General features: G+C 40.6%; 2 protein-coding genes across 3 annotated transcripts in view; one reads left to right on the forward strand and one right to left on the reverse strand.

The window, feature by feature from the left end:
* REL (REL proto-oncogene, NF-kB subunit) overlaps window positions 1–6532 on the forward strand; it is a 37763-nt gene extending 31231 nt beyond the window's left edge. The window contains exons 11-12 of the transcript XR_014183541.1: window positions 5375–5476; window positions 6497–6532. The gene's annotated coding sequence lies outside the window, so the exon portion shown is untranslated. The remainder of the gene's footprint in view (window positions 1–5374; window positions 5477–6496) is intronic.
* Window positions 366–27969, reverse strand: PUS10 (pseudouridine synthase 10). Of its 2 annotated transcripts, none has more exons than XM_082047734.1 (19): window positions 27950–27969; window positions 27076–27291; window positions 26074–26210; window positions 24302–24568; window positions 23107–23193; window positions 17846–17880; window positions 15972–16083; window positions 14222–14283; window positions 12048–12093; window positions 10139–10203; window positions 9028–9113; window positions 6472–6597; window positions 5396–5452; window positions 4404–4480; window positions 4256–4311; window positions 4013–4130; window positions 2762–2904; window positions 2062–2161; window positions 366–753 (listed from the first exon to the last, which is right to left on the reverse strand). In XM_082047734.1, the coding sequence occupies exons 3-19, from the start codon at window positions 26197–26199 to the stop codon at window positions 715–717; spliced, it is 1602 nt and encodes a 533-aa protein (XP_081903860.1). In that variant the 5' UTR covers window positions 26200–26210; window positions 27076–27291; window positions 27950–27969; the 3' UTR covers window positions 366–714. The 2 variants fall into 2 exon arrangements, with proteins under 2 accessions (XP_081903860.1, XP_081903859.1); XM_082047733.1 differs by lacking the exon at window positions 27950–27969 and adding an exon at window positions 27794–27814.
* Window positions 27970–27981: the final 12 nt, after the last annotated feature.

Consider the following 27981-nt stretch of genomic DNA (forward strand, 5'->3'; position numbering starts at 1 on the left):
CTTATTATCTGTCTTGTTCTCTCAATTCTTTGGTACATTTTGTATTTGTCTGTACCGTGAGGTTCTTGGTATTCCTATTTTTCTTCAGAGCAAGGAGTTCCCAATCTTTTTACATGTGGTGACTCAGTGGGGAAACCCTGTGCCTGAACAGGACTCTCAGCAGGGCCAAGGGCTGCTCAGGCCTCAGGAACCTCAACTGCTGCTTCCAGGAAGCATCGCTCATGTTTTTAAATGAGAAAAACTTGGGTTTACATGCAAAGTTTTCCTCTGAAAACTGGGGTTTTTTTCCCTTTTTAAAAGTACTTTTTGTCGCATCTCAAGCAGGCTGCAGCGTCCCATATAAAAAGAGGTTAAGAAAACCTGGCTTGAGGGAGGGCTATTTTTGATTAAAACATTTTAAACTACCGCAGAAAGCATATTTGATGTACTTGCTCCGTACACCATTTGCACGTTACGCCATTTAACTTTTTCTTAATTATTTTTAAAAATTATCAATTATCAATTGTTCTTATGCACAGAAGCACTAAAAATAAGGCTAGAGACTGAACGACCCTGACCTCTCCCAGAGTGTTTAAAGTTGATTCAAAGTAAGAATCAACCGGGCAGATCAACATGATCCAAATGTTCAAGAGAAACACTTTGCACCCAACCGGTAGAGCTGTAAAGTGTTCAGGAACCAGAGGAGCCGCTTCTCCCTCGTCCCAGCTGGAGAAGTTAATTATCCAGGGTTGGAGGCCAATCAACGTCAACGGACTAGAAGAGCAGGGGAAAAAAACAGGCAAAAATCAGCAGACTTGCTATTTTACATACATATAAAAAAGTGAATCACCTTCTATCCATCCTGCAGATGGGCCTTTACAATGTGAAACAACTGACTTAATTAATGCCACAGAATTATTGGGGTATTGGGCAGTGCAGGCAAGGCTTGAGTAGAAAACCATCACCTGTCCCTAAACCGGCCTCCTGAGCAAGACTAGACCTAAAGAATAAGCTGTTAAGTATTACGTGCAAGAGTTATCCAGGCAACGTCGTTAACTGTTAATCAAAAGGGACAGAACACACCCGACACCTTAATAGAAGGAAATGTCGTAATTATTACAACTTGGATTACGTCTTTCCTCCCTGAGGCCACATCTCTGGTTCCCTTTGGCCATGAACTTGTTGCTCATGCTCTTCCAAAAGCAGCACACCCTGCGCTACCACAGTATCGCCCTTTGCCATCGCAACGTTACCGCCTTGGCTCAGCGCTGCCTGCGCTAAGCACAGCTACTCCTTGCCTAATCTCCAGCTTCAGCGAAGGATTAGGCTCTTAGGCTGAGCTAAAACACGTTATTAGCAAGGTGACTAATTATTTTCAAGTCCCTAGACATCTTTGACAGTTATGGCTGATCGCAGCGACACCAAACCATACCAGAGCGATGCTTATCAGCCCTGTTTCCAGCTGTCACTTCAGTGCCCTCTGCAACTTCTTTTTCTGCATTATCCTACTAAAAATACACAAAAAACCCTCCGTGGTTGCTCTGCCAAATGTAACACGTGGGCAGTTTTCCAGAAATATACGACAACAAGCACGCTGATCATTGGCTGCTTGAAATGAAAAGCCATTTTTAAATCAACCTCGCCAAACCGCTACGTTAAATATTAAATCCGTATCTCTATGTACCTTCTTTTAACCACAACAAATGGAGGGTTTTTTTCATCTGGCTCCAGCAAGCAAATAGATGTAATTTCTTGCTGGGTTTGAACCAGCACTGAAGGAGGAAGTTTGAGCTTCTACTATTTTTATCTGACTCGGTTTTGAAAAGAAACGATGTGGTACATGTAACATCGCTCAGTGGGTGCTAATAATAATTGTCATCAATTAATTTGACGTTTTTCCATTCCTCCGCAACACAAATTCAGCAGAGGACGCCTGTCACGTGTGGTACAAACCACAAGTTTTGCATTAACATCCATTTTTCTATTAACTGTGGGAAGGAATGTTGATTTGGTTGGAGAAACCATCTCACAAACGCAACCACGTTACTGATTTCCAGGAAAGAGAAACAGCGACCAACTTACTTCTACATCCAGCTCCAGAATGTCGGCGGTTCTGTTCAGTAGGGAGCCAATATTGGGCTTTGTTCTTCCAAAGTCTCCATGCACAAATTCTTTAATGTAGCTGGAAATACAGGCTAAGGAAAGGGGGATTTTAACACAAAGAAATCAAATGGTAAAATGAAAGATTATGGTGGAAAACACTCAAAGCAAAAAATAGCCAATTTGCAGTGAATGTCCTGTAAAGCCAATACACATCTTTAAAAGATTTCCCAATTCTTGGCTTCTAACTCAAATGCCAAAAAACTGCGCTATTGACCTGTATTTTCTCTTTTATTCCAAAATGAGTGGTGATTCTGTGACAAGACTCCTACCTTGTAAGCAGCAGGAAGCTACAGTACGCATTGCAGCACATTAAATAATGCGGAAAAGCTTCTTTTCGAAGGTGAAAAGTTATCAGTTAAATTAGAAAAAGCTTAAGTGTATCTTTAACCAGTACATCTTATTGCTATCATGTACTTTATCACAGTGGTGGCAATTTTAAAGGAAGGCCCGAATGTGAAATTCTGACATAAAAGCAAATATTATGCAGCAACACGTGGCTGCTGAAGAGCAGGGATTTAGAAACACCGCAGTGATAAAAGCAGGAAGCTTCTCATTACCCGAATGACTCTAATCAGCGCCCTGTTTCGTAAACGTGTTGTCTAACGGTATCTAAGGATACGTTCCCGCTTGAGTCTTCAGGTGGAGGCGAAAATGATGCTCGTCTATGTACTGGGATTTCATGGTGTGAATGATGCGACACCTCACAGCGAGGGGCCTCCGGTGAAGAACCCGCAGAGGCGTCTTCTGGTCCAGTTTTAATTCCTGTCGCAAGAAGGTAACAAAATAAAAGGGGAAGGAAATGTGCAACACGCCGCACAGATTGTGAGACTCGTATGTATTGTGAAGCAGTCACATCTTTTTTATATTGTGTTACGGTAGCTGAGTAATCTTGAGGCAAGACTCATTTTTGCCATGTTTATCAAAGGGAAAAAGGAAAACCATCTCAGAGTCTAAATGAGGAGGCCTCATATGAACACAAGCTAATGGCATCACAAATACAGAGGAATAACCTTGAAATCTCCATAGTCCTTCGCTGGAATGACTCCAGGATTTGGAAGCTCACCGAGAGCCTCGGGGCAATCAAAAACAAACCAATCCCACCCACGAAACGCTTTGTCTAAACTACAACCTAGAAATAAAAGTCAGGGAAAAGCAATGAGATTAGATCTTGTAACAGCCTTTTAGAAAGTTCGTTTCCCACCCCCTTTCCCAAATGAGATGCAGCCGTTTGAATGGCAACTCTCCAGGCAGTGAGCGGGCACGCTAAAAAATAACATTTACAACTGTTGTCTCTGTGAACTGTAACAACTCTGAGAAGGACTGCATGGGCAAGGCCCTCAGGAAATAGCGCGGCACAACAAAAACTGATCACGCTTCTCCATTATTTGGAGAAAGGTCTCATGAGCGCAGCGTGCTTGTTCCAGCGAGCACTTCGTACGGCCTCTTTGCCTTATTTTCCATCAACGTTCCAAGCTCCAAGTCGCTGTGGCTGTGGAAGGGCTTCAGAGCTTGCGGAATAAAAGATCATCTCCACTCCTTACGCGGAACATGATCTAAGGGATAGAAAGGGGTGCGGGTGCCAGATTTCCTCCTCTCCCATTCATTGCTTTTTATAATGTTGTTTGGTCTACCGGAAGGCCGACATTATCCAATAATTTGTGGTGTTGGCAGTGGGCAAGTACGGAAGCGTGAGAAGGGGATCAGGAGGTACGAAAGTCCCTATAGCAAAAAGAACCCTCATTAAAAAACCCCAAAACCTAAAAACCAGCCAAAATAACACAGAGAGGCGTCCGTGGCTCCACGTATATAAACTCTCCCCTAGGGCACCAGGACAGGTGCTATATAAATCAGCACAAAGAGCTGCAGATACCTTGATATCATCTAGAAATGCGATATCTTCTTTCTGTATTGCTTTGTCTGTCCATATTAAGGCACTGTAGGTCTTTGTCTTTTCCTCTTCACCTTCCTTCATGCGACCAATTGCCTCTCTAAACAAAAGAAATTAATTACTCACATAATATAAGCATAATTATATGACACTGTGAGCAAGAACGCGCGCAGAACTCCCAGAGCATCGCTTGGAAATCCCTTGCCAGCGCTGATAAATACTGACCTGGTGACAAGCTGTAAATCTCGAACTTGTATTTTGTCTGAAGAGTTATTAATTGTCTGCGATATTTAAAACAGAATCAGTTAGCAGAACTGCTCAGTTAGGGATGAAACACATGCTTGATGAGTTCCATGAGGTGCAAATGATTTACCTGCTGAAGCCCCTTCATTTCCTCCGCAGTGAAGTGTATTCTACGAGGATTCACAAGCTCGATTGCAAAGGGCCTTCCTGGCAACATGCGCAGGCATAAAACATAAAGAACATGTTGTTCTAAATGAACGTTTGGATTGATGTGGTAAGGTTGGAAGGTGTGAAGACTGTTATGAGAACAGGGAGAGGACTTGCGGGTTTAGGGATGTAGCATCAGATGGAAGGAAAGAAACGTGGGACTTTTTTTGGCTACTAAACCCCAGTATCAGCAATAAGTGCAAATTACAACTTCCCAGTAGACATCTTGTACAAGTCTGTGCTAATTAAAAAATAAAATCAGAAAAAAAAGTTAATTAGCTTATTTTCTGTCACCTACAGCAATGCCCAGGTGCAAGATGATGTTAAATCCCGCTCCCTCAGCTAAACATCTGTTGCAATCGCCGCACTTTCTGTCCTCGGGGCCAGGGATGATCCCCAGTATAAGCAATGACAAAAAATACACTATAAATCAGGCAGCAACTGGAACGCATCATTGTTAATTTGTACATTTTCTTTCCCCTCCTCCTTTGGCTATTGGAGCTTCAGCGTATTGGAAAGCAACTGACCTTCATAAAGGTTCAAAAAGAAAAGAAGGCTTCCCCGCTCCTCAGTGACAGTGAGACAAAGTAGGACCCAGCAGAAAACAAGAGAGGAATTAGTCTGACATATATGGCTTAAAAATAGGAAGCGAATAAAATAACCACTCCTAACAAGCTATGTGGCTGCGGGTGTCCGTGCAGCCAAGGACACTGAAAAAGGGCTCCTCTTTCAGTTGGTTTTATGGAACGTCTTTGGGAATGAATAGATTAAGTATCATTAAAATGTTTCCATGATAAAATGTCAAAGCGTGCCCAGTCAGTCACACGCTTGTGCACTCGGCAAGATCTTTTAGGGGAGCTTTGGTTGACCATTGTGTTCGTTTGTGTGTTTCAGAAGGGATGTTCCAAGCCTTACCATTGCCCAGGGTTCTTACATCCACATCTTCTCTTCCAGAGGAAGAAAAATTAAAGCCTGTAACAGATTTGAACAAAGGAGGTAAGGTTTTATTTTACATTAATACTCTCTACAGCTTAAAAGGTGAAATACTTTCTTTCTAAACTTGTTTGCAAACCTGCTTCAAAGAGACATCATTAAACAATGAAGCCTACATGGTATTTAAACAAATCTGGGATAGTTATTGTTCATTGCATCAGGTTCACAAGTTTCTTTAAGAACGTTCCCACTTCTTTGGCTTGAATGTTATAACCCTGAAAAGGTCCAAAAAAACCCCAGTACCATCCTAAAGGAATTCTACTTACTAATTAATTGTGTTCATTTCTTACCCAGCTAACTCAAGTCTACGAATAAAAATCAAACTGAGCTGTCTTCCTCCAAAACACAACTTTTTATCCCAAATACACCCAATGCTTTCCAAGATTTCCATTTCTTCCTCCATAGGGAACATACGGAGTGTAAAGTTTTCCTCAGTTTTTATTCTCTCTTATTTCTCTGGTCGTATTATGGCAACGACCTAATCATCTTCTATGATCATATGTCTAGGACACAACAAATTACAGGCAGCGATTATTTCATCTGGGTAATTCCTGGGTAAGCATTTAACTTGTGGAACTCTATGCGCTGAAGAAAATAAATGAATGACGGGAAGGAACATGAAGTGGTCGAAGGCTGGATAGATATTATGCAACACTGATGGCAAAAACATCATTATAAGTCACTTTATGAATTGCCGGCCGTTAAGAAGTACAGCTCGGCAGAAATACTACTACATAAAACCATTATATTTGCATCATCAGATCAACCGAGGAGATATTTTAGAAGGATAAAAGACACTGTATAAAATAAAGCAGTCATCTAATTACTCAGATCATAAATAGGAAAAGTTTACAAGCTTTGACTTGGAAGGATAAGAGTGGGATAAAAAACCATCGTTTTTTCCCCTTATATTCTTGTATTAAGTGAGTAGCTACAAAGAAAAAATATTCTAGTAATGACAAGAAATATATACGGTAAAAGATCTCCTAGATACTCACTATCTGCTTTGAATTCTGCTATTAGATGCTCTGAAATCAGTTCTTCGACGGAAGATTCCAGCTTCCGCTCCCCGTCAATAATCCAGGGAGTCTGAGGTAAGTTCCTCGAATATTTATTATATCTTCCTGTAAAAAACAACTGTGTTACCTGTAATCATCCTAAAGCAATGTACAAAACCTCCAGTATTGCACAGCGCGACGCATTTAACTTTCATTGGAGCGAAAATAAAGTTTCAGGCTTAAACTTTTTTTAAGACAAGAGCTTTAGAGCAATGGGATGAAACTGATGCTGCTGCACCGACCAGAGTTTTGGTATCGAGATGAAAGGTGGCCCTGGAGAGCCTGTTCCTGCAGTGAGACCTCCAGGTCCAGCCTTAGCAACACAACTGGGAGTGGTTGGACTCAACTGGGAATGAAAACCCAGAGGTTCAAGTGCTTATTCTGAGTCTACTTAATTCTGAATGGAAAAATGATGATTTTGAATCAGGGCATGGTCTTTAACCAGCTTCGCGTACACCGAACCAGTGTTATACATACACCTGTCCGCCAATGTATACGTGTCCCAAGCGAAGAAGTTCCCACACCTCCCTGTATTGAGTAGTTCAGGTTCCAATCCAAATTCTGCCATTGCCTGAACGTTCAACAAAGAAACCTGAACTAAAGTGCTTTGGTGTGTTACAAGGAAAACCAGGCGAGCAAAACATCTCAGAAATAAACCAATAGGAATTTCAAGAACCTTGAAAAGCTGCTGTGCAAAGAGACTCCGGTCACGGTCTCGTGTTATGTCACACGAGCGTCTCATCTCCCGTGACACGACTGCGATAAGCCAAGAACAAGGCTGATCCAGATAACCAAGATGAGCTTTCTTATTGACAGGTTTTTATAAGAAGTGAAAATATGCACAAATCAAGGAACTCATTCATAAATAACAAGTAACCCCCCTGCACAAACAAGTTTCAATCTGAAACTTTGCATAGAGAAATAAAATTAGTTCGAAGTAGCCACGCGTATAATACAGCGCCTCTGTCGTCTCTTCTTTTTGGTTTTCAGTATCATATTTTCCTATTTCTAATAATGTTTCCTTCTTGCATTTTGATCGGCAGGAAAACCCACACAAACAAATGGGGGAACTGACTAATACTGTTTCACTGGGGCATATAATGCAAGTACTATGACTAATCATTCAGAAGTCAGCTTCTCACTGCTAAATTCTCTTTCCATAAAATGGAAAAAGGAAAATGATATTTTTTTTTTCTCTCAACTCCCTGTTCTAATAATTTGAGCTTTCAATGTGAACAAGAGTGGGTTAAAAAACACCAAACCAGGTGTTTTCTTGGTTTAACAGCTTCTCCTGAAACTTTTAAAAAAGCTGGGGGGAATCACAGAATCCCAGAGTGTCAGGGTTTGAAAGGGACCTCAAAGCTCATCCAGTGCAATCCCCCCATGGAGCAGGAACAACCAGCTGAGGTTACACAGGAAGGTGTCCAGGCGGGTTGGAATGTCTGCACAGAAGGAGACTCCACAACCCCCCTGGGCAGCCTGGGCCAGGCTCTGCCACCCTCACTGAGAAGTTTCTTCTCCAATTTAAGTGGAACCTCCTGTGTTCCAGTTTGAACCCATTACCCCTTGTCCTACCATTGGTTGTCACCGAGAAGAGCCTGGCTCCATCCTCCTGACACTCACCCTTTTTATGTCTGTAAACATGAATGAGGTCACCCCTCAGTCTCCTCTTCTCCAGCTCCAGAGCCCCAGCTCCCTCAGCCTTTCCTCACCCGGGAGATGCTCCACTCCCTTCAGCATCTTTGTTGCCCTGCGCTGGACTCTCTCCAGCAGTTCCCTGTCCTGCTGGAACTGAGGGGCCCAGAACTGGACACAGTATTCCAGGTGTGGTCTCCCCAGGGCAGAGTAGAGGGGCAGGAGAACCTCTCTGACCTACTGACCACCCCCTTCTAATCCACCCCAGGTACCATTGGCCTTCCTGGCCACAAGGGCCCAGTGCTGGCTCATGGTCATCCTGCTGTCCCCAGGACCCCCATGTCCCTTTCCCCTACGCTGCTCTCTAACAGGTCATTCCCCAACTTACACTGGAACCTGGGGTTGTTCCTGCCCAGATGCAAGACTCTACACATGCGATCAGTGAACACCACAGATAAGGTCAAGAGGACAATACCAATTCAAACTGCTTACAAATTAAGATCTTGTCTCATTTCAGTTACTGTAATAGCAAAATAACTGCACTGCATGCAATAAATTATTCTACTCTGGATTTAATTCTTTAAAAATTAAAGACAATATTCTGCCTGGGGGGTTGTGGTTGTTTGGTTGTTTTTTTTCATTTGTTTGGTTGGTTTTTGGTTGGAACGAGCTATAAACTATAAATCACAAAACCAGTATTAAATCACATGCAGAAAGCTACCCCTCTGTCTCTTTCTCCATACAGATCAATTCTGATAAAACCATCCAGCACAGCAACCTAAAATGAAACAGTGGATATTGTGACAGTATTTTAAAGTTACTTTCAAGACAACACAGCGGCAAATAAATGAATCAATTTACCAGCCACAAAAACTGCACCATTATTGCACTGAATTTCCAGAGCGACGCAGAGGTTCTTTGGTGAACTTGGGGGACATGGAAAATGCCTGTATAAAAAGAGATTTAAAAATATTAGTAATATCAGAACACGATGGAGCATCACCATAGCAATAATGGCGTGAAAGATGATGATTCAGTTACACAAAATGCAGCGCCAGTGTAAACTCAGTATTCCCATTGCAAGCTGGAACACCAAGAAATGGATAAACTTTAAGCAAATCAAGAATACTGCATTGCAAATACTTTTGCCAACCTGTCATCAAACATTATCGGAGGCTACCACTCCAAAGTGTGATTAATAAGATGTACCACACTATAGATGTAGCAATAATGAAACTAAATACTTCCTGAAAACTATCATCAGGATCTATCAGTAAATATTTGCTGGAAATCGAAGAAAACAGGGCAATGAACAACAGAGAAAATGTCTCTAGATGTCTTCCACTGCTTGTCATTTTTACCGTGTTACAGCACTTGGTGTTTTCTTAAAACTGAGCTCCCAACATTTTGGAAATACGGGAAAAAGTCTTTCTTGTCATGAGAAGTTTGCTTTACAAACTCTAAGCTTCAAAACACAGCAGGAAGTTCCACAATTTCTAAATCTCTGCTGTGGTTTGGGGGATGTACATAAAGATTTTTGAATGTAAATGATGGGCGACGCTACAGCAAACTGTTTTCACTTCTAACCATCCTAAATCCCATGCCAGCCCCGAGATCTGCAGTGACGTAAAGCCGAAAGCAGAGAGCAGAACTGCAGCTCTGCCCCACAATTTCTCCCCTGGGCTGCTCCCGAGAGAATCGAAGCACTTTTACTCATGGGAAAAAGACCATCATGTGTGTCATGTCCAGTTTTCCATCCTCTGTGGCTCAATTCAAGCTTTTTAAGATGACTCCTTAAATAAAAGATCTGGAATGACATTTTATTACCAGGAGAATAGAAAATGCAACACGTTTATAACCAGTAAACTAGCAGAATTTAAACAACCACTCCTTTACCCACCTAATATTTTCCCCTCCAGCCTAATTCTATACAAAAGCACAATACTAAGAACTAGTTTCAGTATATACTTACTTGAGAAAATCCTCTTCTTTGATCTTCTCTAGAGCTTTTATAACTGCCATTCTAGTGAAAACAGACTGCACAGTGAAATAAAAGAATGAGTCAAGAAGAGAAGCTAAGAAAGGATATGCCTAAGCAAGAAAAAAAACCCTAAAACATACACACGCTACACTTCTCACTATATAGTTTTTTTCACTTGTGTTCTGTGTTTTCTTACACCTAAAAGCAACTCTGTATCAGCAAAAATTCACCGTGATCTCAGCCCTAACTTGAAAAGGGCAACAAAGAGCAGCAGGTAATTTTGCCAAAATTTAATCAAGTAACTTTACGCACAACATGAAAGCAGCACAATTAGCACAGATGGCAGATTGGTATGTAACCGTTATTTAGTTGTAGAATTAAGATTTATCAAGTAGCTTGTTTCTAGCAGACATGTACCAACAATAGCACGTTTCCTCACTGTGTTTTCACACAGGTAAAAAATACCAAGTGCCACTGGCTTTCAGCAGGTCTAAAGTTACTGTCACACTATCCCAATAAACCTACTCCAGCTCCTTAGGATATCCTGCCTTTTGGTTGGCTGAAACAAAGGCTAAGCACATCTCTGGAAATTAAATGAGGCAGAAAACAGAGAATTTAGGTTTCTAGAACAGGAGAAACAAATGTGGTAACAAGTGAGGTGGAATCCTACCTCGGCTGGGAACAGCTGGGACAATTCGCTCTAACGCAGAGTGCCCGGATGCCTTCAGGAAAGCTGATCTTTCTCTTTCTAGGCATTAACTGGAGAGAATAGCACTTCCCTTCCTCACAGAACAGATGAGCTGGAAACCCCTTAAACTAGCAGCAGGTTTAAATACGTATCTACAGCAGATGACACAGAAATTTTCACTCAGAAGCCAGTTTTTACACTAGTTCTCTGATTAACGCAGCCCTTGAAGCTGAGCTTCAAGCACAGCTTCTTTTGAGGCTGAACCTCTGACGGCTCTTCAAAGTCGGCATTTTTTCCTTTAGATTCCCCTACATCTTGTTGCCCATGTGGTTCTAACAGCCGGGCCCTGCTGGTTTAACTCCTCATAGGGGATTTCCCCCCTTTTAAAGGAAAGCCATGCAGCAAGCAGTGAGTTCTAACAATACAATCCTGCTAAAAAAAGACTTGCATTTATTGGTCAGGTGGAGTAGAGTAGGCAGAATTCCCAGGTCAGACTGCTCTGCCAAACGTCGGTAGACTCTTCACCAGAAAGAATAAAAGGCCTTGCATAGGCTCCTGATAGAAGTTACTTGTTCTCCTTCTGATCACACCCACTGTCCTACTTATATCGGTTTCTCTCCAACTGCTTTTATTCTTCCATGTCCTCTTTTCCATCAATGATTGTGTGCGCTCAGGGCCTGCAACAAGTGGCAAGGTCCCTTTTGTTTCCTCCCCCTCGTCCAGAGGCAGACGGGATAAAACCATCCTGTGTGGATTGTGTCTTTCATTTGGATCAGAGGACATGAAAAGTGCAGTGTGATCATTTCTCTTTTGGCTGCGGAGTCTCATCTTCACGATGTGACTTACCTGAACTGTTTTACCCACAGAGAGCTTGAGGATCATCTTTTATGCTACTTTTAATGCATGACAATCAAATTCCTGGATCTTAAGGGAGGTATTTACAGAGAACGTTCCTAAAATTATGGCCTTTAGACAGTCTGGAAAATGAATGACCCAAAGAAAAGCACTAAGCGCTCAGCTTTCCTGAGCAGAGAAGTGTTTAGTGAATAAAGGAGAGAATTTTATTTTCAGACAACTGAAAACCAGAGAGATTTCTGATGAAAGAAAAGCAGACATTAAACACTGACTGAATACCCAGATAAGTTCTTCATTGTAGCTACTGCTGTGAAATTCTGAATGCCAGAAAAGAAATGCAACAATGAGAGATCCTACCTGTTTGTTCTTCGCTGGTTTGAAGCAGTCTGGACAGGCTGTAGCTCTAAATACAGAAATCAAAATTAGCTGCTACTCTTACAGAAAAAGAAATAAACAGACAGACTTATAAGCACAGCATGTACATGGTTTTTGTACCAATGTATCAGTATCTCACTTCCACAGCTTAGCACAGAGCAGATTTGAAAATTAACTTTATCCTAAACCACAAATGGTGGAAGGTGTGCACTGCTTGATCTAAAGATCTAGAGGCGGATGGAAAAGCGCCCAAGAAGTTTGGCTTTCAGTCCTTCCCAATCCTTCTCAATACAGGTCACAATTAACGTTTAAGTTCTCTGTGAGATTTGCTAACATCTTGCTGTTCTTAGACAACGCACCCTACACACCAGCGATTCAAATTGCTGCTTCTGGATAGGAAAATTCAATTTAGCACAGAAAAAGTAACCCCAGGTGTTCGATACCATTTGTGCTCTGCCTCTTCAAAAGGAAACTATTGGTTGTTTCACGAAAGTGAAAGCCAAGTCAGTGAAACATTTTTTCTGAGTACTGTAGAGGAAGTTGCTGTTCCTATGAGTGGATTTCTATGTATGCAGTTAGAGATGATTTCCAGACGACAACACAATTTATCATTTCTTGCTGGTGCTTTTCAACACCTCTGTAACTACTTCAAGCTACACGGAAGCAGGTCTGACCTCTTGCAGCTTCTATACAAGCAACTTGCCTGGCCAGTTTGTGATACAAAGCATCACAACTTCCCTCTTCCAGAATGTAAATATCACCTTACTTTTAAACATAAATCTCCAAATATAAACTAACAGAAGCCAATTCAGTCTTCCATGTCAAACCAAGGGTCATTTTAGCACACCTACCTACACGTAGTTGTGTAAGAACAGCTTGGGAGGTGAGAAATTGCAGATTCCATGCCTGGAAATGCCACCCAAAAGCAGACCTGGAGGACTCCTCCTACTTTAGAGCTTTCACCTCTACAGCTACTCTGCTTGGAGCGCTAGCATTGGCTCCATAACATACTCAACACCACAAAAATGATGGAAGGATGGGCTGAAAATAAGAGCTGAGAGTTTTCAGAGGAAGGAAGCGCGGTACAGAAAACAAGAACGGATCAAGTGAGATTAAATAAATAAGAATAAAAGGGTGCAGGACCCAGAAACTTCTGAACTTTTACAAGATTGCAGGTAATGTTATTAAGAACAGCAGTGTGGCCCTGCTGCTTATTCCACCTTTTGCCAAGTCTTGAAGAAGCTTGAAAGGAAAGAAGCTCAGCAGATACTGGTAATCAATTGCTTGTCACCAAGCACACGTTCCCTCACCCCAAAGACAAATAAGGATGCAGTTGTTGAAAACCAAGAAGGTGGCAGCCTGGGCATTCAAACAAAGATCACAAATTGCCAGAAGGGGCAAAATTAGGGCAATACATAAAGGCTGCAAAGGAAATCTCTGGTCTCAAGCGATGAAGTCACTACACAACAGGGAAGTTAGAAATTCTATGCTGAGCCTCTTTCTACGCTAATATTTAATTTGCAGTAGGAACACAAGTGATAAAACTAAGCAAATTTTAAATCAGCAAACAGGAAGAGTGAACCTAATTATCCAGAATATAAAACTGCTAGATTTTGAGAAATCAGATTAAATGCTAGCTAAAGTCACAGAAATATTTTGCTTCTTTGTGTAGAGCAGCTGCTCTACTGGGCCAGACCAAAAACTATGGGAACTTCTGTTTGTTTTAATCAACCAGCTCAGTGGGATTAACCCGTTTCAAAGCCTTCCCTCCCATCCATGTCTCCTGTAAGAGCAGGAAAACCCAGGCACGAACTCAAAAGATTCTTCCACCTGCAACTACGTGGTCTGAATTTATTTTGTAAAATGATATGGCTACATGGACTTTGAAAAGGCTGCAATTGAACAACTTATCTGGATGTTCTCTTTCCAGTTCAAATCAAAATTCTGGATGACTTTGTTTATTGGCTTTAAAGCACAGAATTAACCAGAGATGGCACAACTTCAAGCTCTGCAACTCTGTCTGAATATGAGGAAGCTCAGATGCAGGCCCCATTCTGGTTTATAAACATTGCATATTCTCATCTGTAGCAAATCCAATCCAACAAGGTTGCACAATATTTAGATAAGGATCTTTTGTTATTTATATAAAAACTTACAGGAAATGGCACTCCTCCTCTGTTTCTGGGTGAGCAAAGATGACACTAACTTCAAACAAACTCTAAATTAAAAGAAAAAAAGGAAGGTAATAGTTTTTTAAACAAACAGGAAAGATACTTTCAAGCATCCTTATCGTAATATTAGGTAATATTGTAGTATTAGAGGTAGGCAAAAGAGAAAGTCACACTTTTATTCAACAACATCATCTAAAGACATTAAAACCTGTGTCACAATAGCATTTGCATTTCTGAAGTAACCAAAGATGATCCGCGGGCACTCAGAAACATGAGTGACCTCCACATCATAGACACCGGCCCCATTTTGCGCAGAGGGAACTGACTCAGAGGCAGCGTATGCTCAAAGCCTATTACGGTCACTAAACTTCACAAACCTTCTGGGAGAGCCGTGCGTAGCGTGGAATAAAGATAAAAAACCCTGTAGTAGTCACCACTGTAAAATTTTGTCAGGGGCTTCGTCTGCAATGACTGGATGGCCTTGGGGCAAAGAAAGGCAACACTTCCTAGTGGATTGACAGCTAGACCAGAAACTCTAGTGTAATCTCAGTTCTACCCCCAATTCCCTCTTTGGCCTTGGGCAAACAACAGTCATTACTTCTGTTATTCAGAAACCAGGATACCTCAAGAGGGCTATTGAAAAGACTGGCTAATTTTTGAGTGCCTTGTAGATAAAGAGCACTAGACAAGGAACTTTATGGTACAATGATGTCTGGAGTGGCTCAGTGCTTGTAGAGCTTTTGCTAACTTGGTATGTAAGAAGTTTGTTTGTTCTTGGATCATCTTCAGAGTAGCTGAGCATTTCTTTCTTCATGAAGACAAAGGGGATGTTTTCAATTAGCTCCCCTGGGAAAAGACAAGCTGTAATTATTACGGAAGCTGAGAAACCAAAGTACAGACTAAGTGAGTCTAGTCCTGGGGTCAGTCCTGTCGCTGTTTCTGAGTCAAAACTGCAGATTGCTTTGTCCTCAGCATGAACTGTAGCCATGTTTGCAGAGATTTTCCATTCAAGGTGATGGTGTTTCTGAATCTGTCTGGCAACACCTGAATGTCATGTTCAGTCAATGCATTTCAGAAACATTTTAAGAATGTTAGTCAGAATCTGAAAGCTGAAAACGGGGTTTGAAAAAACAATTCTATCGCCTACTTACAGGTATTACAGGTTCCAGCATGCCTATCTTTAGCATTCATTGAAGTGAACAAGGACCAGTCTTTCCTCTTTCAGAACATGTCAGAAATGTATTTTATCCATAGAATTTAACATGCTAACAACCTGAACAATTTATTTCACAGAGCAGTAACTGTGTTGGCAGTAATAGGAGAGCAAAGGAGGAATGTGTGAGCATTCCTCAGGCTTTGGAAAAGAGAGATCCTGGAAAACGAGAAAACTGAAAAAGTCTCATTGATAAAAGGATGGCAACCCAAGCACAAGAGATTCAGCAAAAGACTACGATGGTTTCAGAAGACGCAATGATCTGTGTGTACACAAATGAAGACTGGACCTGTCAGTATTGAGACTTGGAGATTTCTGGTTAAAACTTCCCCTTGCTCTTCTCTATAATGAATATATGAGCAGTATAATTTGTTTATCTCTTAATAGGGGAAAAATAGTATATATATTTTCCCCCAATACATAGAAGCGTATAACTATATATATACACACACAAACTATATATATATATATATATATAAAAAACACCCAGAGAAAAGAAGTGTTTTCTTATTTATACAACACCTTTCCATCAGCAGGAACACCCAATTCTTCCGACAACTGGGGATGAATAATCCACTTATAAGCTTCTTTCAGCTGAACAATGTCATCCTTTGCCAAGGAAAGGCCCAGTTTTCTGAATCACATACACAAAGAAATAATAACTTGCACAGGAGTCTGTCAAAGACAGATACATGACAGATAGTATTTCAAGACAAACTTCAGTAACTAGTCCCAAGTAAACAGACAACGCACGAATGAAAAAGGACAAGAGTATTAAGCATACAGACCATGGCATGAAAGAATGGAAGGCTGTTCCAAGGCTTCCTGTAATTGCACTGAATCTTTGTATTGAATTAACAAAGTGCTGAGGAAACATGAAGGCCAGACTAGGGTTTTAGATAAGATGCTTCTCAATAAACACATAAGGGTTTGGCAGGGAGTAGCTAAAGGTGTAACTACAGTCAGCTCGAACCAATTTAGGACTCTGTTGCCTCCTCCCTGCCTCTGGCCACACTTTCTTGCCAGCACTTGCATGCTGACGCTGCACAGCATGCTGAGTAACACCAGCCCGTTGAGCCCATTTAAAGCAAACCCTACTCCACCAAAAAAAGCTTTGTTTTTCAGCCAGATCAGTGAGATGATCGGCTCTGCGGGTGGTCACATAAGCATTTACGTTAAGACAAGAAAGACAGAAGGTACATGCAAATAGGGGCAAGATCCTTCTGATAGTAAATCAACAAACTGAGTATCTGGATCCTGCAGGGCAGCATCTCTGGTACTTGCTAAGAGCCTCCTGTCCAGCTTCCACCCTAAGAAACATCTTGTTCTGCCCAGTTTCTATTCTCTAGTGTTCTTTTTCACTAACATTTAAAAATAGATGCTTCTTTTCTGTTTTTTTTTGGGGCTGGAGAGGTAGTGTCCTGGGGCACACAAAGAATCAAATGTTTAAATTGATTTCAAAACACTGAGGTATAAAAAAGAGGAGTCAAATCCAACTTGCACCCACTGCTCTAATATATTTCTCACTACACTACTAACTTTTCACCATCATCTGAGTAACAATTTTCAGTTATTATTCATGTAAACTAAACCTGATCTGCAGGCAAAATGAAAAGGTCTGTATTTCATTTTGTCTTCCATGTACAAGAAGATTCTGGCTCACAGATGGCATCGTGGCACCTCTCAGGACCATTACACTAACTGAAAGCTGTACAGCTGGACAGACTGCCTGCACTCCAGGTTGAAATGCCATGTCCTAGCTATAATCACACTATGAGGCAAAAGAGATAATAAACCCCAATAATAAACCCCTAAACCAGGTAAAAACAAACAAAAACCCCCACAAATAGTAAAACCAGCTGCCATCTTATCCTTCATAAGCATCAAGTAAACTGGACAAGACTATGAAATTATCTTCTTGCCTGCTCAACTTTTATATAGACAAATGGTGTCTATATAAAAGAGTTCTTGTCGGGCAGATAGTAAATGCTATGGACAATAAAAAATAATAATTAAAAATAAACAACCAACCAACCAAAACAAAACAAACAAAAATGACAGCACATCTCAGTTCTGAATTTCCTTATGATTAATTTTGAAGGTATAAAGTAATTTAAAATCTTGGTCAAAGACTAGGAAGTGCGTCTACATATTCCACAACTGTTAGCATAAATAACATTATATGAAAGCAACTGCCTTGACCTTGAAAATACAGCATTAATTGCCTGGTTAAAATTTTCTCCTAACGTGCCTGTCTCAGCAGGTCCACTGCATTATGTGGTTTCTCATTTCTACTATGCTGGAAGAAAGTTATAGTAAGAGTGTCCTGCCTTTCTCTAAATCTGGAGGAATCTCTAGTAGCAGCGGTATGATGGTTGCCAAAATAAATTACTCACCCCATTTCCTGCTTTACCAGCAGCCAAGCAGCACACTATAGGTCACCAGCCGTGCCCAGGAAGAAGAGAAAGAAAAAAAGCAAGTGAAATTAAGGCTCAAAACTCCAACAATTTGAGAGACCATTTCAAAACTCAGGACAAAAAGGAAGCGTTAGGATTTTAATTTAGCTGTTGCTCTAGAAGTGGAAAGATAGAACCAGTGTTTGGTTTTATTTGTAAGACATCATTTTGCAATTCACCTCAAATTCTATCTGGCCTTAAAAAAAAAAAGATGGAACGCAGCAGTAGAAGAATTAACAATGGTTATAACAAAGATGAAAAGCAGAATTAAAATTACCAGTGGTATGAATGGACAATAGAAAAATACAAAAGTAAGCACAAAGGAGCAACGGCCATCAAAACAGCACAACACTAACAGACTTGAACCAAATTTAAAGGGATCAAGAAACTGTAGACTTCCAAACAACATTGCGATGTCAAAAGCTTCCAAAAGCATCTTTCCCACACTCTGCTCTGAGCAGCCAAACATTTGAGAGGCGCATCTCTCTGCAGTCTCACTTCTCTTTGTACTGACAGACAGATTCTTCAAGATGATCCATTACTTCAGTGTGGTAATTGTTCAGTGCTTTAGGCTTTAAATTTTGCCTCCATGTGACTGCCATTCTCTGCACCACAATGAAAACACACCTCACTAAACTAAAGCGCATTACAGTTAACCAGAATTTTAACTTTGACCTCAAACAGCCTTTCTATTAGGTCTTTAATTAAGAGGGGAAAAAAAAGTGATGTTGGAATACAGGCATTCAGAAGACGTGTACAATTTCCATTTCAACAGAATGCCTATCAGTGCAAAAGCAATGAATAAGAAAAGCCCCTCAAAAAAACTGCAATGAAAAAAGTAAAAATTAGTAGTTTTTAATCTGCGGACTGCAGATTATTAGTAAAGTGGCAGAAAAAAGTGGCTCCATACGCTTGTCATACAACCATATACACACATGCAATGTCCCGAAGAGCTGGTGTCTCAAAAGCAGTGAACACTACTGATCTAAATTCTTCAGAATTTTAGACCCCTTACACGTCTTTAATTCTTCATAAATGGTGCTTTAAGAATGACCTCCCCCCAAACCCTGTTGAAAGAACAACTATCTCATCTCAAGGAAATAATTCTAATGAAGAGGTTTGAAAACATGTATCAAACTTAAAGGAGCAGAGCCAGTATCGTGTCGCCTTTTCATTGATATCAGGAGGAACCACATCATAGATCTCTTTTACATACTGACAGAGGAACTCCATCAAAAAAGTCTATTATCCTTTCTTAGGCAAATCTAAAGAATGAGGGAGACCTAAAAAAAGTGCTAGATGTACTAATGGGAAAGAGGGATGGCAGAGAGAGAACACAAACTTTGTTAGATACACGATACAGCACACTACTGAACAAAATAAATACAGTTGTATTGACAGAATACTGTTTACTCAAATTCACTGTGATTCATTATACTGCATATGTCGACAGTATGAGTAAGACTGCTTCACAAAACACCATGAAGGATATTGTAATCTTGTTTGCATAATAACCCAGATAAAATCATAAATAAAAATAGTTTCCAATTGAAATTCCTTGAACATAATTCTGAACTAGAGAATATGACAACTATGGAACCAGGTCTCGAAATCTGCATTTGACAAATGCCAATTCAAAAAATCTCATATGCCTTGATTTAAAGCACATGTAGGTTGGGTACTCGGGTGGCTGGCGAACCTCACTCCTTTCCCCTGATTTATGGGGGTACAATTACAGAATACAGAAAAACTTCTGCATGCAAGTAACTATGCTAAAATGAGACCACAGGTCAAATTTTGTCTCCTCTCTCTTGACCTCAAAATTGAAAGAGAACTAAAGAAATTACTTTCCCCCTTCAATTAAGAGGAAACAATAGATTAGGGTACTGTGAGCACAGAAGCCAAAAGATCCCAAATTCCAAATCACATTCAACCACCAAGCCAGCCAAACCCCTCTACTCCTAGGCCTCCATTCCCCTGCTCTAATCTCTCCCAGCTGTATGTGAAGCAGGGGATCAGATCCCTCTACTTCGTAATTACTTTATGTTTGTGAAGTGCTTTGAAAATGAAAAATGCTCATTACAGAGCTCAAGCCTGCAGGGCAATGCTTAACAGCAAATATATTTCCGAAATACACTAGCTCAGGCACTATATTGATTACAAGCTGCAGGATATTATTCTAATGCTATCTGAGGGATCTCACAGTGGCAACAGTTGAAGCACCATGTGCAATCCCAGCCACAGCATTTTTTCACTGTATTAGAAAAGAGCTTCGAGATGGGGAATTCCATGATGAGGTGTACACAGTCCTACAGGGAGTAATGACTACAGATGCTATTTGCATCAATGTCCTTGTAGCAAGTACCAGGATGATGGATCACAACTGAGACTAGAGACAGAGCTAACACTCACCCTTTTGAAGGGCACGACTCACTTCATATTCTAATATAGCTGTCTGACATAAACTTGGGACTCCTGTATTTATGATTTATTTTAATCAAATATCCTACTTGTGGAAAGAGGCGATAGCTTCTTTGCATCACAGATACAAATACTAGGCAAATGTAAATTTTATATCCCACTCTTCTTCAGCTCCTACCGTACATTTTAGACTTGGCAGGATGACAACTGTCATAATTAAATTAGTTGAAGGAAATATTAAGAGGCAGTTTCCGATTTTTTTGTTAAAAAGAAGTCGGAGGAAATCTGTGTGTCCTACAAAAGGTCAATGGAAGGGAAGCTGTCTTTGGGGTGTCCTTTTATGAAAAAATTACATATGGTCTTGTACAGTGCAGTTCAAAGAATTAAAAGCAGAATTTAACAAGACATCTTTTCAACACCAAGCGTTTTGGGATATCGGAGATGTTTTGACATACTATATTACTTGCTGCCTTTCTGTAACTGTAAAACAGGACCTCTTTTTACCAATTATTTTCTGAAGTGATCAACGGGTAGGTGGTAAATAAACCCCCATGATTTATAAGAGCTGCTTTCTCCACTATCACCCATTTTCACCTCTTCAAAACAGCTGGTTTAGCATTTGGCAAGACTGAAGGGATGGAATAGAAGGGACGGCAGGAATTTCCTAATGCAGACCTGCTCCCCAGACGAACTAAAACTCTTTCCAAAGAGAACAGATTTGTTTTTGGAGCTTCCTGCTCATTCACCTCATTCCACCTATTTGTTTCTGGACCCACACCACAACTTTTATTCCCTTGCTTGTACCAAGCAGTGTAATATTGTTTGTTTGCTTTAACATAAGGACAAGATAGTTTGAATGAAGCAGATGGACAGGTTAAAAGCTACATCTCATCCCTCTTACCAAACGAATAATTTATTGCACTCAGAAGACAACATTACTATAAAGTAATAAATCTGGGTTTCTACCAACTGCATTTGCCGAGTCAGTTTTCCCAGGCCACACAGTCTCAGTGTACCATCAATATTTCAATCAGCAAGAGGAACTCTCTGAAGCAAACTATTATTTTTGCTTCCATTTATAGCCAAGGCTGCCTCAAAAGCAGACAGCACCACTTGTCCTGCTTGCTCAGATTAGTGTGAGAACGTAGCTGAGTTAGAACTGCAATGCAATAACACCCTCTACCGAGGCTTTCTGGCAAAGACCCACAAGGAGAGTAAGAAAGAACAGTAGCATCCAATTTTTCTTTCCTCATCTTCATTGTTATATAGCTGTACTATGGGAAAAAAAAAAAGATATTTTTAAGCTAGATAAACTATAGCTGTCAAGCTAAAGATGCATAATGGAAATGTATTAAGAGCCTGATAACATGGGAATTGCAGCTGGGACTCGAGCCAAAAGATTCCGTGCGTGACTCTGGTTTTGCTCATCGAGGCTCTAATGAATGGAGTAGGGGAGGTCTCAGTAATGACGAGCAAAGGTAGACTGGCAAAAGAGAAGAACTGATCAATAGTACCCTAAAAATAAGGTGAATCCTCTTTTTTTAAAGCATCTAAGCTTATACCAGGCATAAAGTTGGAGTAAGTCTGACCTACATTTGGAGTTTTACAGAACATTATGGGCACACATGCATGCATCTATATACTTCACCTAGCCTGAAAGCGTGTTTTTTGACATATATCATTTTTTGGATGACAACAAAAAATTTGTTCTGATATTATTTTACCAGACATAGTGGCAGCTGAAGCAAACACACTGACTATGCTTAATTTCAGATGGGAAGTAGAGAATCTTACTTTGGAGAAGACTTAGAAGAAGGATATAAGTTAGCGTAACGCATTTGCTCAAGATGCCAGAACTAACAGTACAAATCAACACTAAAAGTGTAGTAGCTTATTTAACAACCAAACCACGTGAGATGAGAACAGACCACATCATAGGTCTATATATAAATCCAAGAAGACCTACACTTGTTTCTGCCACGTTCAGTGAAGATTCTACATCTTACCATAGTAGGCATCTATCGTAAAGACTTACACATTGCACTTGAAAATAGTATTTTTGCATTACTTTATATCAGAAGGCAGGGGAACATCGTAAAACATCTCACAACTAAGCAAAAATTGTCATTTCATTGATCAAGTTACACTATGCTTAGTATTCTCCCTCCATTAAAAAAAACAGGGTTATACACTCCTCCATATTATCATTATCCTCTGTAATTAAACGACCGAAATGTAAACAATTTAAGTTTGATTAAAATTGCTGTCAAAATCACTGGTTTTACAACTGCTATGAACTCTAGTTTTACAATTCTAGACTTTCAACAACGCCCAAGACAGGTGACTATTAAAATGTATATTTTCACCTCATTTAAAATGCTGAACAGTTAAAGAGTTCATCTTCAAATTCCTTCATTTGTATTCTGCACTACCAATTATCATTTATTTCAGGAAAGGCACCAGCTGTGCAGTTTCCTCTCCGAGAAGATCCACAAAGCAGAGCTGGCATCTGTACCAAAGGGAACAATACACCGAGGGTTTAAAGAAACTCCTTTTAGAATTTCAGATGTAAAGTAACTCCTGGGCTAACTGAAAACTGAAGTGACTCAGACACTTTATTAATTAAAATAATACCAAAAAGGAGATTTCGCTTCTGGCACGTGGTTTTGGCTTTTTTAAACAATAGTAATTAAAAATCAAACCACCTCCAGCTTGTAAATTCCACAGTTATTTTCTATAATAAGCATTTAAGGTATGAAGAAATATCTGTAAACACTTACCTCCCTGACAGACAGCTGTGGGGGTAGTGACACAGAAAATACAAAACTAGTGAACTGGTAGTCAGCAGATGTAACCTTTTGGCACACCTGTAAGAGAAATTAATATTAAATATTATATATTAAAACAAAGCAATGGAACTGAGTCGATAACCTTTTAGGATATTCTTCATTCTAGTGTTATCACTGCAAATCCATGTGAATGTTAACAAAGCCTGACTCTGAGCTTTTGAGGTGAAATCAGCATCTCAGATAATGAAATTTCTTTATAAAATAAGCACTTTTTTGTGGTGCCTTAACAAACGCTGTCAGATTTTCCATTGCTACTCAAGAATGTAACTCTGAAACAAGTCTTACAAGTGGATTCTGCAAAGATTTATATACTCTGCTAACAGAAACAAAAAAGAAACCTCATGCACCACAACGCAGAAACTATATACTATGCTTTGTTTAGTCCCATTTTTAAATATATTCACACTATTAAACCAATTCTGTTAAACATCTCAAACACAAGCGTGATTTTTGCAGCCGATATTTCAGCTTGTCACATAAGCAATTTTATTGCTCAGAGATTATATTTGCAACACTCATTATGCCCATATTCTCTCCTAAGTCGTATATTCTCCATTATTTACAGTCTGTTGTATCAAAAACATTTTCTTCCCCTGTGGCTTTCTCAGTAGCACACGGTAAAGACTCATGCTATATTAGCAACGTGTAGTTAAGCTGAGGAGCACAGCATTTGATGCCTCCTTCTTTTCCCTTCATCTAGAAAAAGTCACCATTTACAGTGAGGTTTTCCTGGTCATCTAAGCAGCTGAACCTCAGGTTATCTCCTAAATTCACGTAACTACGTATCAGGTAGACCTTTCCTTTGGAAAATGTGCTCCTAGCAGTCATTCCATTGCACCTGTACTGCTCTTTTTTAAAAAGTTACATTATGACAAGGCCTGGGGAGAATATGGTGACACTGACAAATGTTTTTTCCAGCTGCACAGGAGGTACCTGCACATTGTGAAGGAGCAGTATGTAGTTGAGTGGCGCCATCTACATTTCAAATATTCAAAATAGGTATTTTTTTCCTTTTGTTTTCCAGTCTCTTTCAATTGTTTAACTGCATAGTGTTTTTTAATCTGAGGCCCCAACATACACGATCTCCGACAAAAGTACACATAAAGCTTAAATACTGGTTAGTTACCTTTTTAACAAAGTCAGCCTCACAGAACTCCTGAAGAATTCCCAAACACACATTGCAAACCTTCACAGCCGAGTTCTCCGTTGCGTTATTGTCACCGTTACCCGAAGGAATCTGCCGGAGTGCTCCATTGTTGTTCAGATCGTCAGGCCCTTCTTTCGCGTGTTCAAGTCTGATTCTCTTACAAGGTGGGTCAACTGCGTCAAAACAAACTGTATCTTCTTTTTCTTGACTATTTTTCAGAAATTCTTTTAAATCCTTCATCAAATCCTAACACAAACAGAGGAATCATACTGTTACTGCTTCTTTCTCTAACGCTGTAACTAGCACTTCCGAACGCCATTCTAAAAGGCAGTACTAACCATTCCAGTTTAGCCTTAGTTTATGTAATTAATAACCTGGAGTTTCTGCCAAAAGACATCTACACAATTAAAAAGCTCCAAGCTGTATTTCTCTCAAAATACTATCCAGAGAAACTGAATTTTGCTGAACAGACTGCTTTGACACTCCAGAATAGTGAAAACATTTTACAGACCTGATTTGCAGAAATGCATTTATCTTTGACCCCATTACTATTCAATGAAAATATGTTTATTGTCTTTTTGTCATTTAGATGGTTAGAATTTAATTCCTCCAACTCTGTTATCCCAGACAACTAGGAAGAAATTTGGCTAGTGTACTATGAGAAGAAAATGAGAGCAGATACAATTGACAGTGAAATTGAATATATAAAGGAAGAACTTCATATAAAAAGAGAAGCCTACAAAAATTAAAGGATGTGCTGGTGAGGAAAGAGAAGAATTAATTGCACATCTCTGAATTTTAGGATGGATGAGGGACAAAAGCTAGACATAGTTCAGAAAGAAAGATTTATTAAAAGGTCTTTGGTCACAAAGACAGCAGTTGCTGTGTTGTTGCAACTCAGAGGAAAATTAGGTAGAGATGCAAAAGAATAAAAAATGGCATGCAGAATGAACACTTCTCAAATGATTGACAGCAAACGGAAAAGGATCAAGAACAAAGATATTAAAAATTAATTTGGGAGAGTCTAAACTGGAACGAAGTTGAAACAATTGGGACAGACACCAGAAGATGCAAGAATAAAGAGAAGGAGTTAGACCAGGTAAATGGGGATGTTTGTTTAACCTACACAATGAGAGGAGTATCAAATACAAGAACAAAGGCAAGAATGATTGTGCACAGCTAGGAAAAGTTTGAAGAACACTGAATTTCAGCACTAAAGTCAGGTAAGAAGGATGCTTAATAGCACTGTGTTTGACTGATTGAAAAAGGAAGATTTATCCTCAACATGTGCTCCGTAATTCTTCAGTTATGTTCCCCTGCCAACCCTACTGAAAGAAGGATAAGGCAAAATGTTGTAGCATAGATGGTTCCTCCCTTGCAAGAGCTGCACTGCCTGCACCCCTTTACTACTTATTACATTAAAGGAAAAAGAACGGAAGAAATAATCATAGCTGCTCTGCTTCAAAAGTGATAGAGCCATGTGCAGAAAGCTAACGCATTCTGGTGTTTTCAGGGAATACATAGCAACTTTTGCAGTCAAACTTAACATTTAACTCACAATTGCTATATTATATAATTCTTGCAGCTTCTCAACATTGCACAGTGTGGCAGCATTTTTCATAACTCATTTTGCAAAGCATTTTCCTCCCAAGCAAAGAGCACAAGAATGCAACAACCTTCTCCTCCAAGGTAGCACAAACCACACTGCATCCATATGTTCACACATTCTAATACAAATACAAAGAACAAACCTTGTATGGACGTCTATACAGCATCTGTGATCCCACGCAGCAGAACCTCAAAATACATCGTGGGCAAGTGCCAGTGTTCAGTAACAGCTGAACAATGGGTCTGTCCTTTTCTGTTAGCGAAGACATGCTGGATAGCTCTAAAATTAAAAGAAAAAATTGCTTAGAATAGACAGAACTCAGCAATTCCACAATAAAAGAACTCACTCAACTGTGCCGTATTTAGAATCACTGGATTCAGTTTTGTCCTCCAGAGAAAGTTTAGGATATGTGTTTGTCATAGATGAAAAGCACAACAGAATTGGCAGACCAACCTAAAAAGACCACTGACTTCTGTACTTCTTAGAAAAAGCTGAGGTCAAGAGTTCCGCAAAGGTATGCTCAGCTTTTACCCAGAGTTTTATCTTAGATAAAGTGCATTACATGCCATGTTATTTTTTGCCGAATGGAGAATGTGGGTGGAGCTAAAATGTAGCAATCTCAACGTAAAATGGAAATTCCTTCCAATATTGCAGCAACTAAATAAATCAATCTGTTAAAATCACAGGAAAAAAACAAACCAAAACAAAAACCCAGATGCCGTCTTCTTTTGTCATACGAAGCCCTATAGACAAACTAATTCTCTTCTATCCCTTGGCCCCTTCATTTTTTTGAGATTTCTTACTTCCTATCTCAAATATAGGACTGAGAGATCTCATAATGTGGGGGTTTTTGGTTGGTTTGTTTGTTTGTTTTCACAAAAGATTATGGCTCATTTGGTTTCCTGTTGCTCTCTCTGCCCAGAACTTTCGAGGAGACTAATTTATTTGGCTGAAATTTAATAATGAACTCTCAACAAACTTAAGTTCCTGAATTTTTAAAAAATACGGAAAAAGAGAGAGGTGCTCTGGCAAAATTTAGGAGGCACATAGGAATAACCACAGCTCTTCATAACAAAGGTTCCACTATTCTACTGTCACCCAAAGCGGGGATACACAGGAAAATAAGTGTGTGCGGGACATATACCTTTCTGTCTCCAGTTATTTCTGGTTTGGGGGATTTCTTTGACCAGGTGTGGTTTTTGTGTCAGGTAAAACTTGACAGATCTTTCCTCCAATCCTTCTCCAGTGTCTCTTTGAAAATTCTTTTGCCTTTACATCCTTCGGTAAGGAACTCCACACAGAATTCCAAAACACCTACCAATGACGGATGAACCACTTGATATTGTTTGGGGCTTAGCTCCTGCAAACAGATAAATGTAATTTTAAGTCACTGTTAGCTCGATTCGGCTTCAGGAGACTTAAATATTGCCAAGATGTTTCACGGTACCATGGTCTGAGCCAAGAGATTTAAGGAAAAAAAAGCATAATTAAAAAAACTCTTAAGAAAACGGATTTAAGGCCGGTTCCGGGGCGCTGAACGCCCGCAGCCCGGCCGGGACGGCACCGGTGCCCACGGAGCCGCTTCCCCGGGAGGTGACGCGATTCCCGCCACCCCCGCGACAACGGGCACGTCATGTCGCGACAACGGGCACGTCATGTCGCGACAACAGGCACGTCATGTCGCGACAACAGGCACGTCATGTCGCGACAGCCACGGGGCAGCGCTGCCCGGCCCGGCGCGCAGGGGGAGCTCAGCACCCCCGCTCCCGGCCCGGCCACCTCAGGTCTCGGGGAGGGAACCCCATACCCCCCCACACACACAAACTTGCGCCGCGACCGTTAGAACCGTTACGGCCCCTCACTGAGGCGCCGCGCGCGGGATGAACCGGGGAGATCGGGAGGGGAGAACGGGGATCGCTCAAGCACAGCGCTGCCCTCCCGCAGGAGAGCGGAGGCGCCGCGGATGGGCCCCGGGATGCCGCCCCTCCCCCGCCCCGCTCCCCGGGAGCCGCGATCACCTCACGGCGCGCACTCGGGGCCTCGCCCCCCG

This window comes from Streptopelia decaocto (genome assembly GCF_964273445.1).
Source record: "Streptopelia decaocto genome assembly, chromosome: 3".
Taxonomy (NCBI): Eukaryota; Metazoa; Chordata; class Aves; order Columbiformes; family Columbidae; genus Streptopelia; species Streptopelia decaocto.

Coding starts and splice junctions, on each gene's coding strand:
- PUS10 (XM_082047734.1), bottom strand. CDS start 26,199: ATGTCTTCGCTAACAGAAAAGGACAGACCCATTGTTCAGCTGTTACTG. Junction 14,284..15,971: donor GTGTTCCTGCTGATGGAAAG/GTGTTGTATAAA, acceptor CTTTTAATTTAG/AGTTTGTTTGAAGTTAGTGT. Junction 754..2,061: donor TTCTGGAGCTGGATGTAGAA/GTAAGTTGGTCG, acceptor CTGCTCTTCTAG/TCCGTTGACGTTGATTGGCC.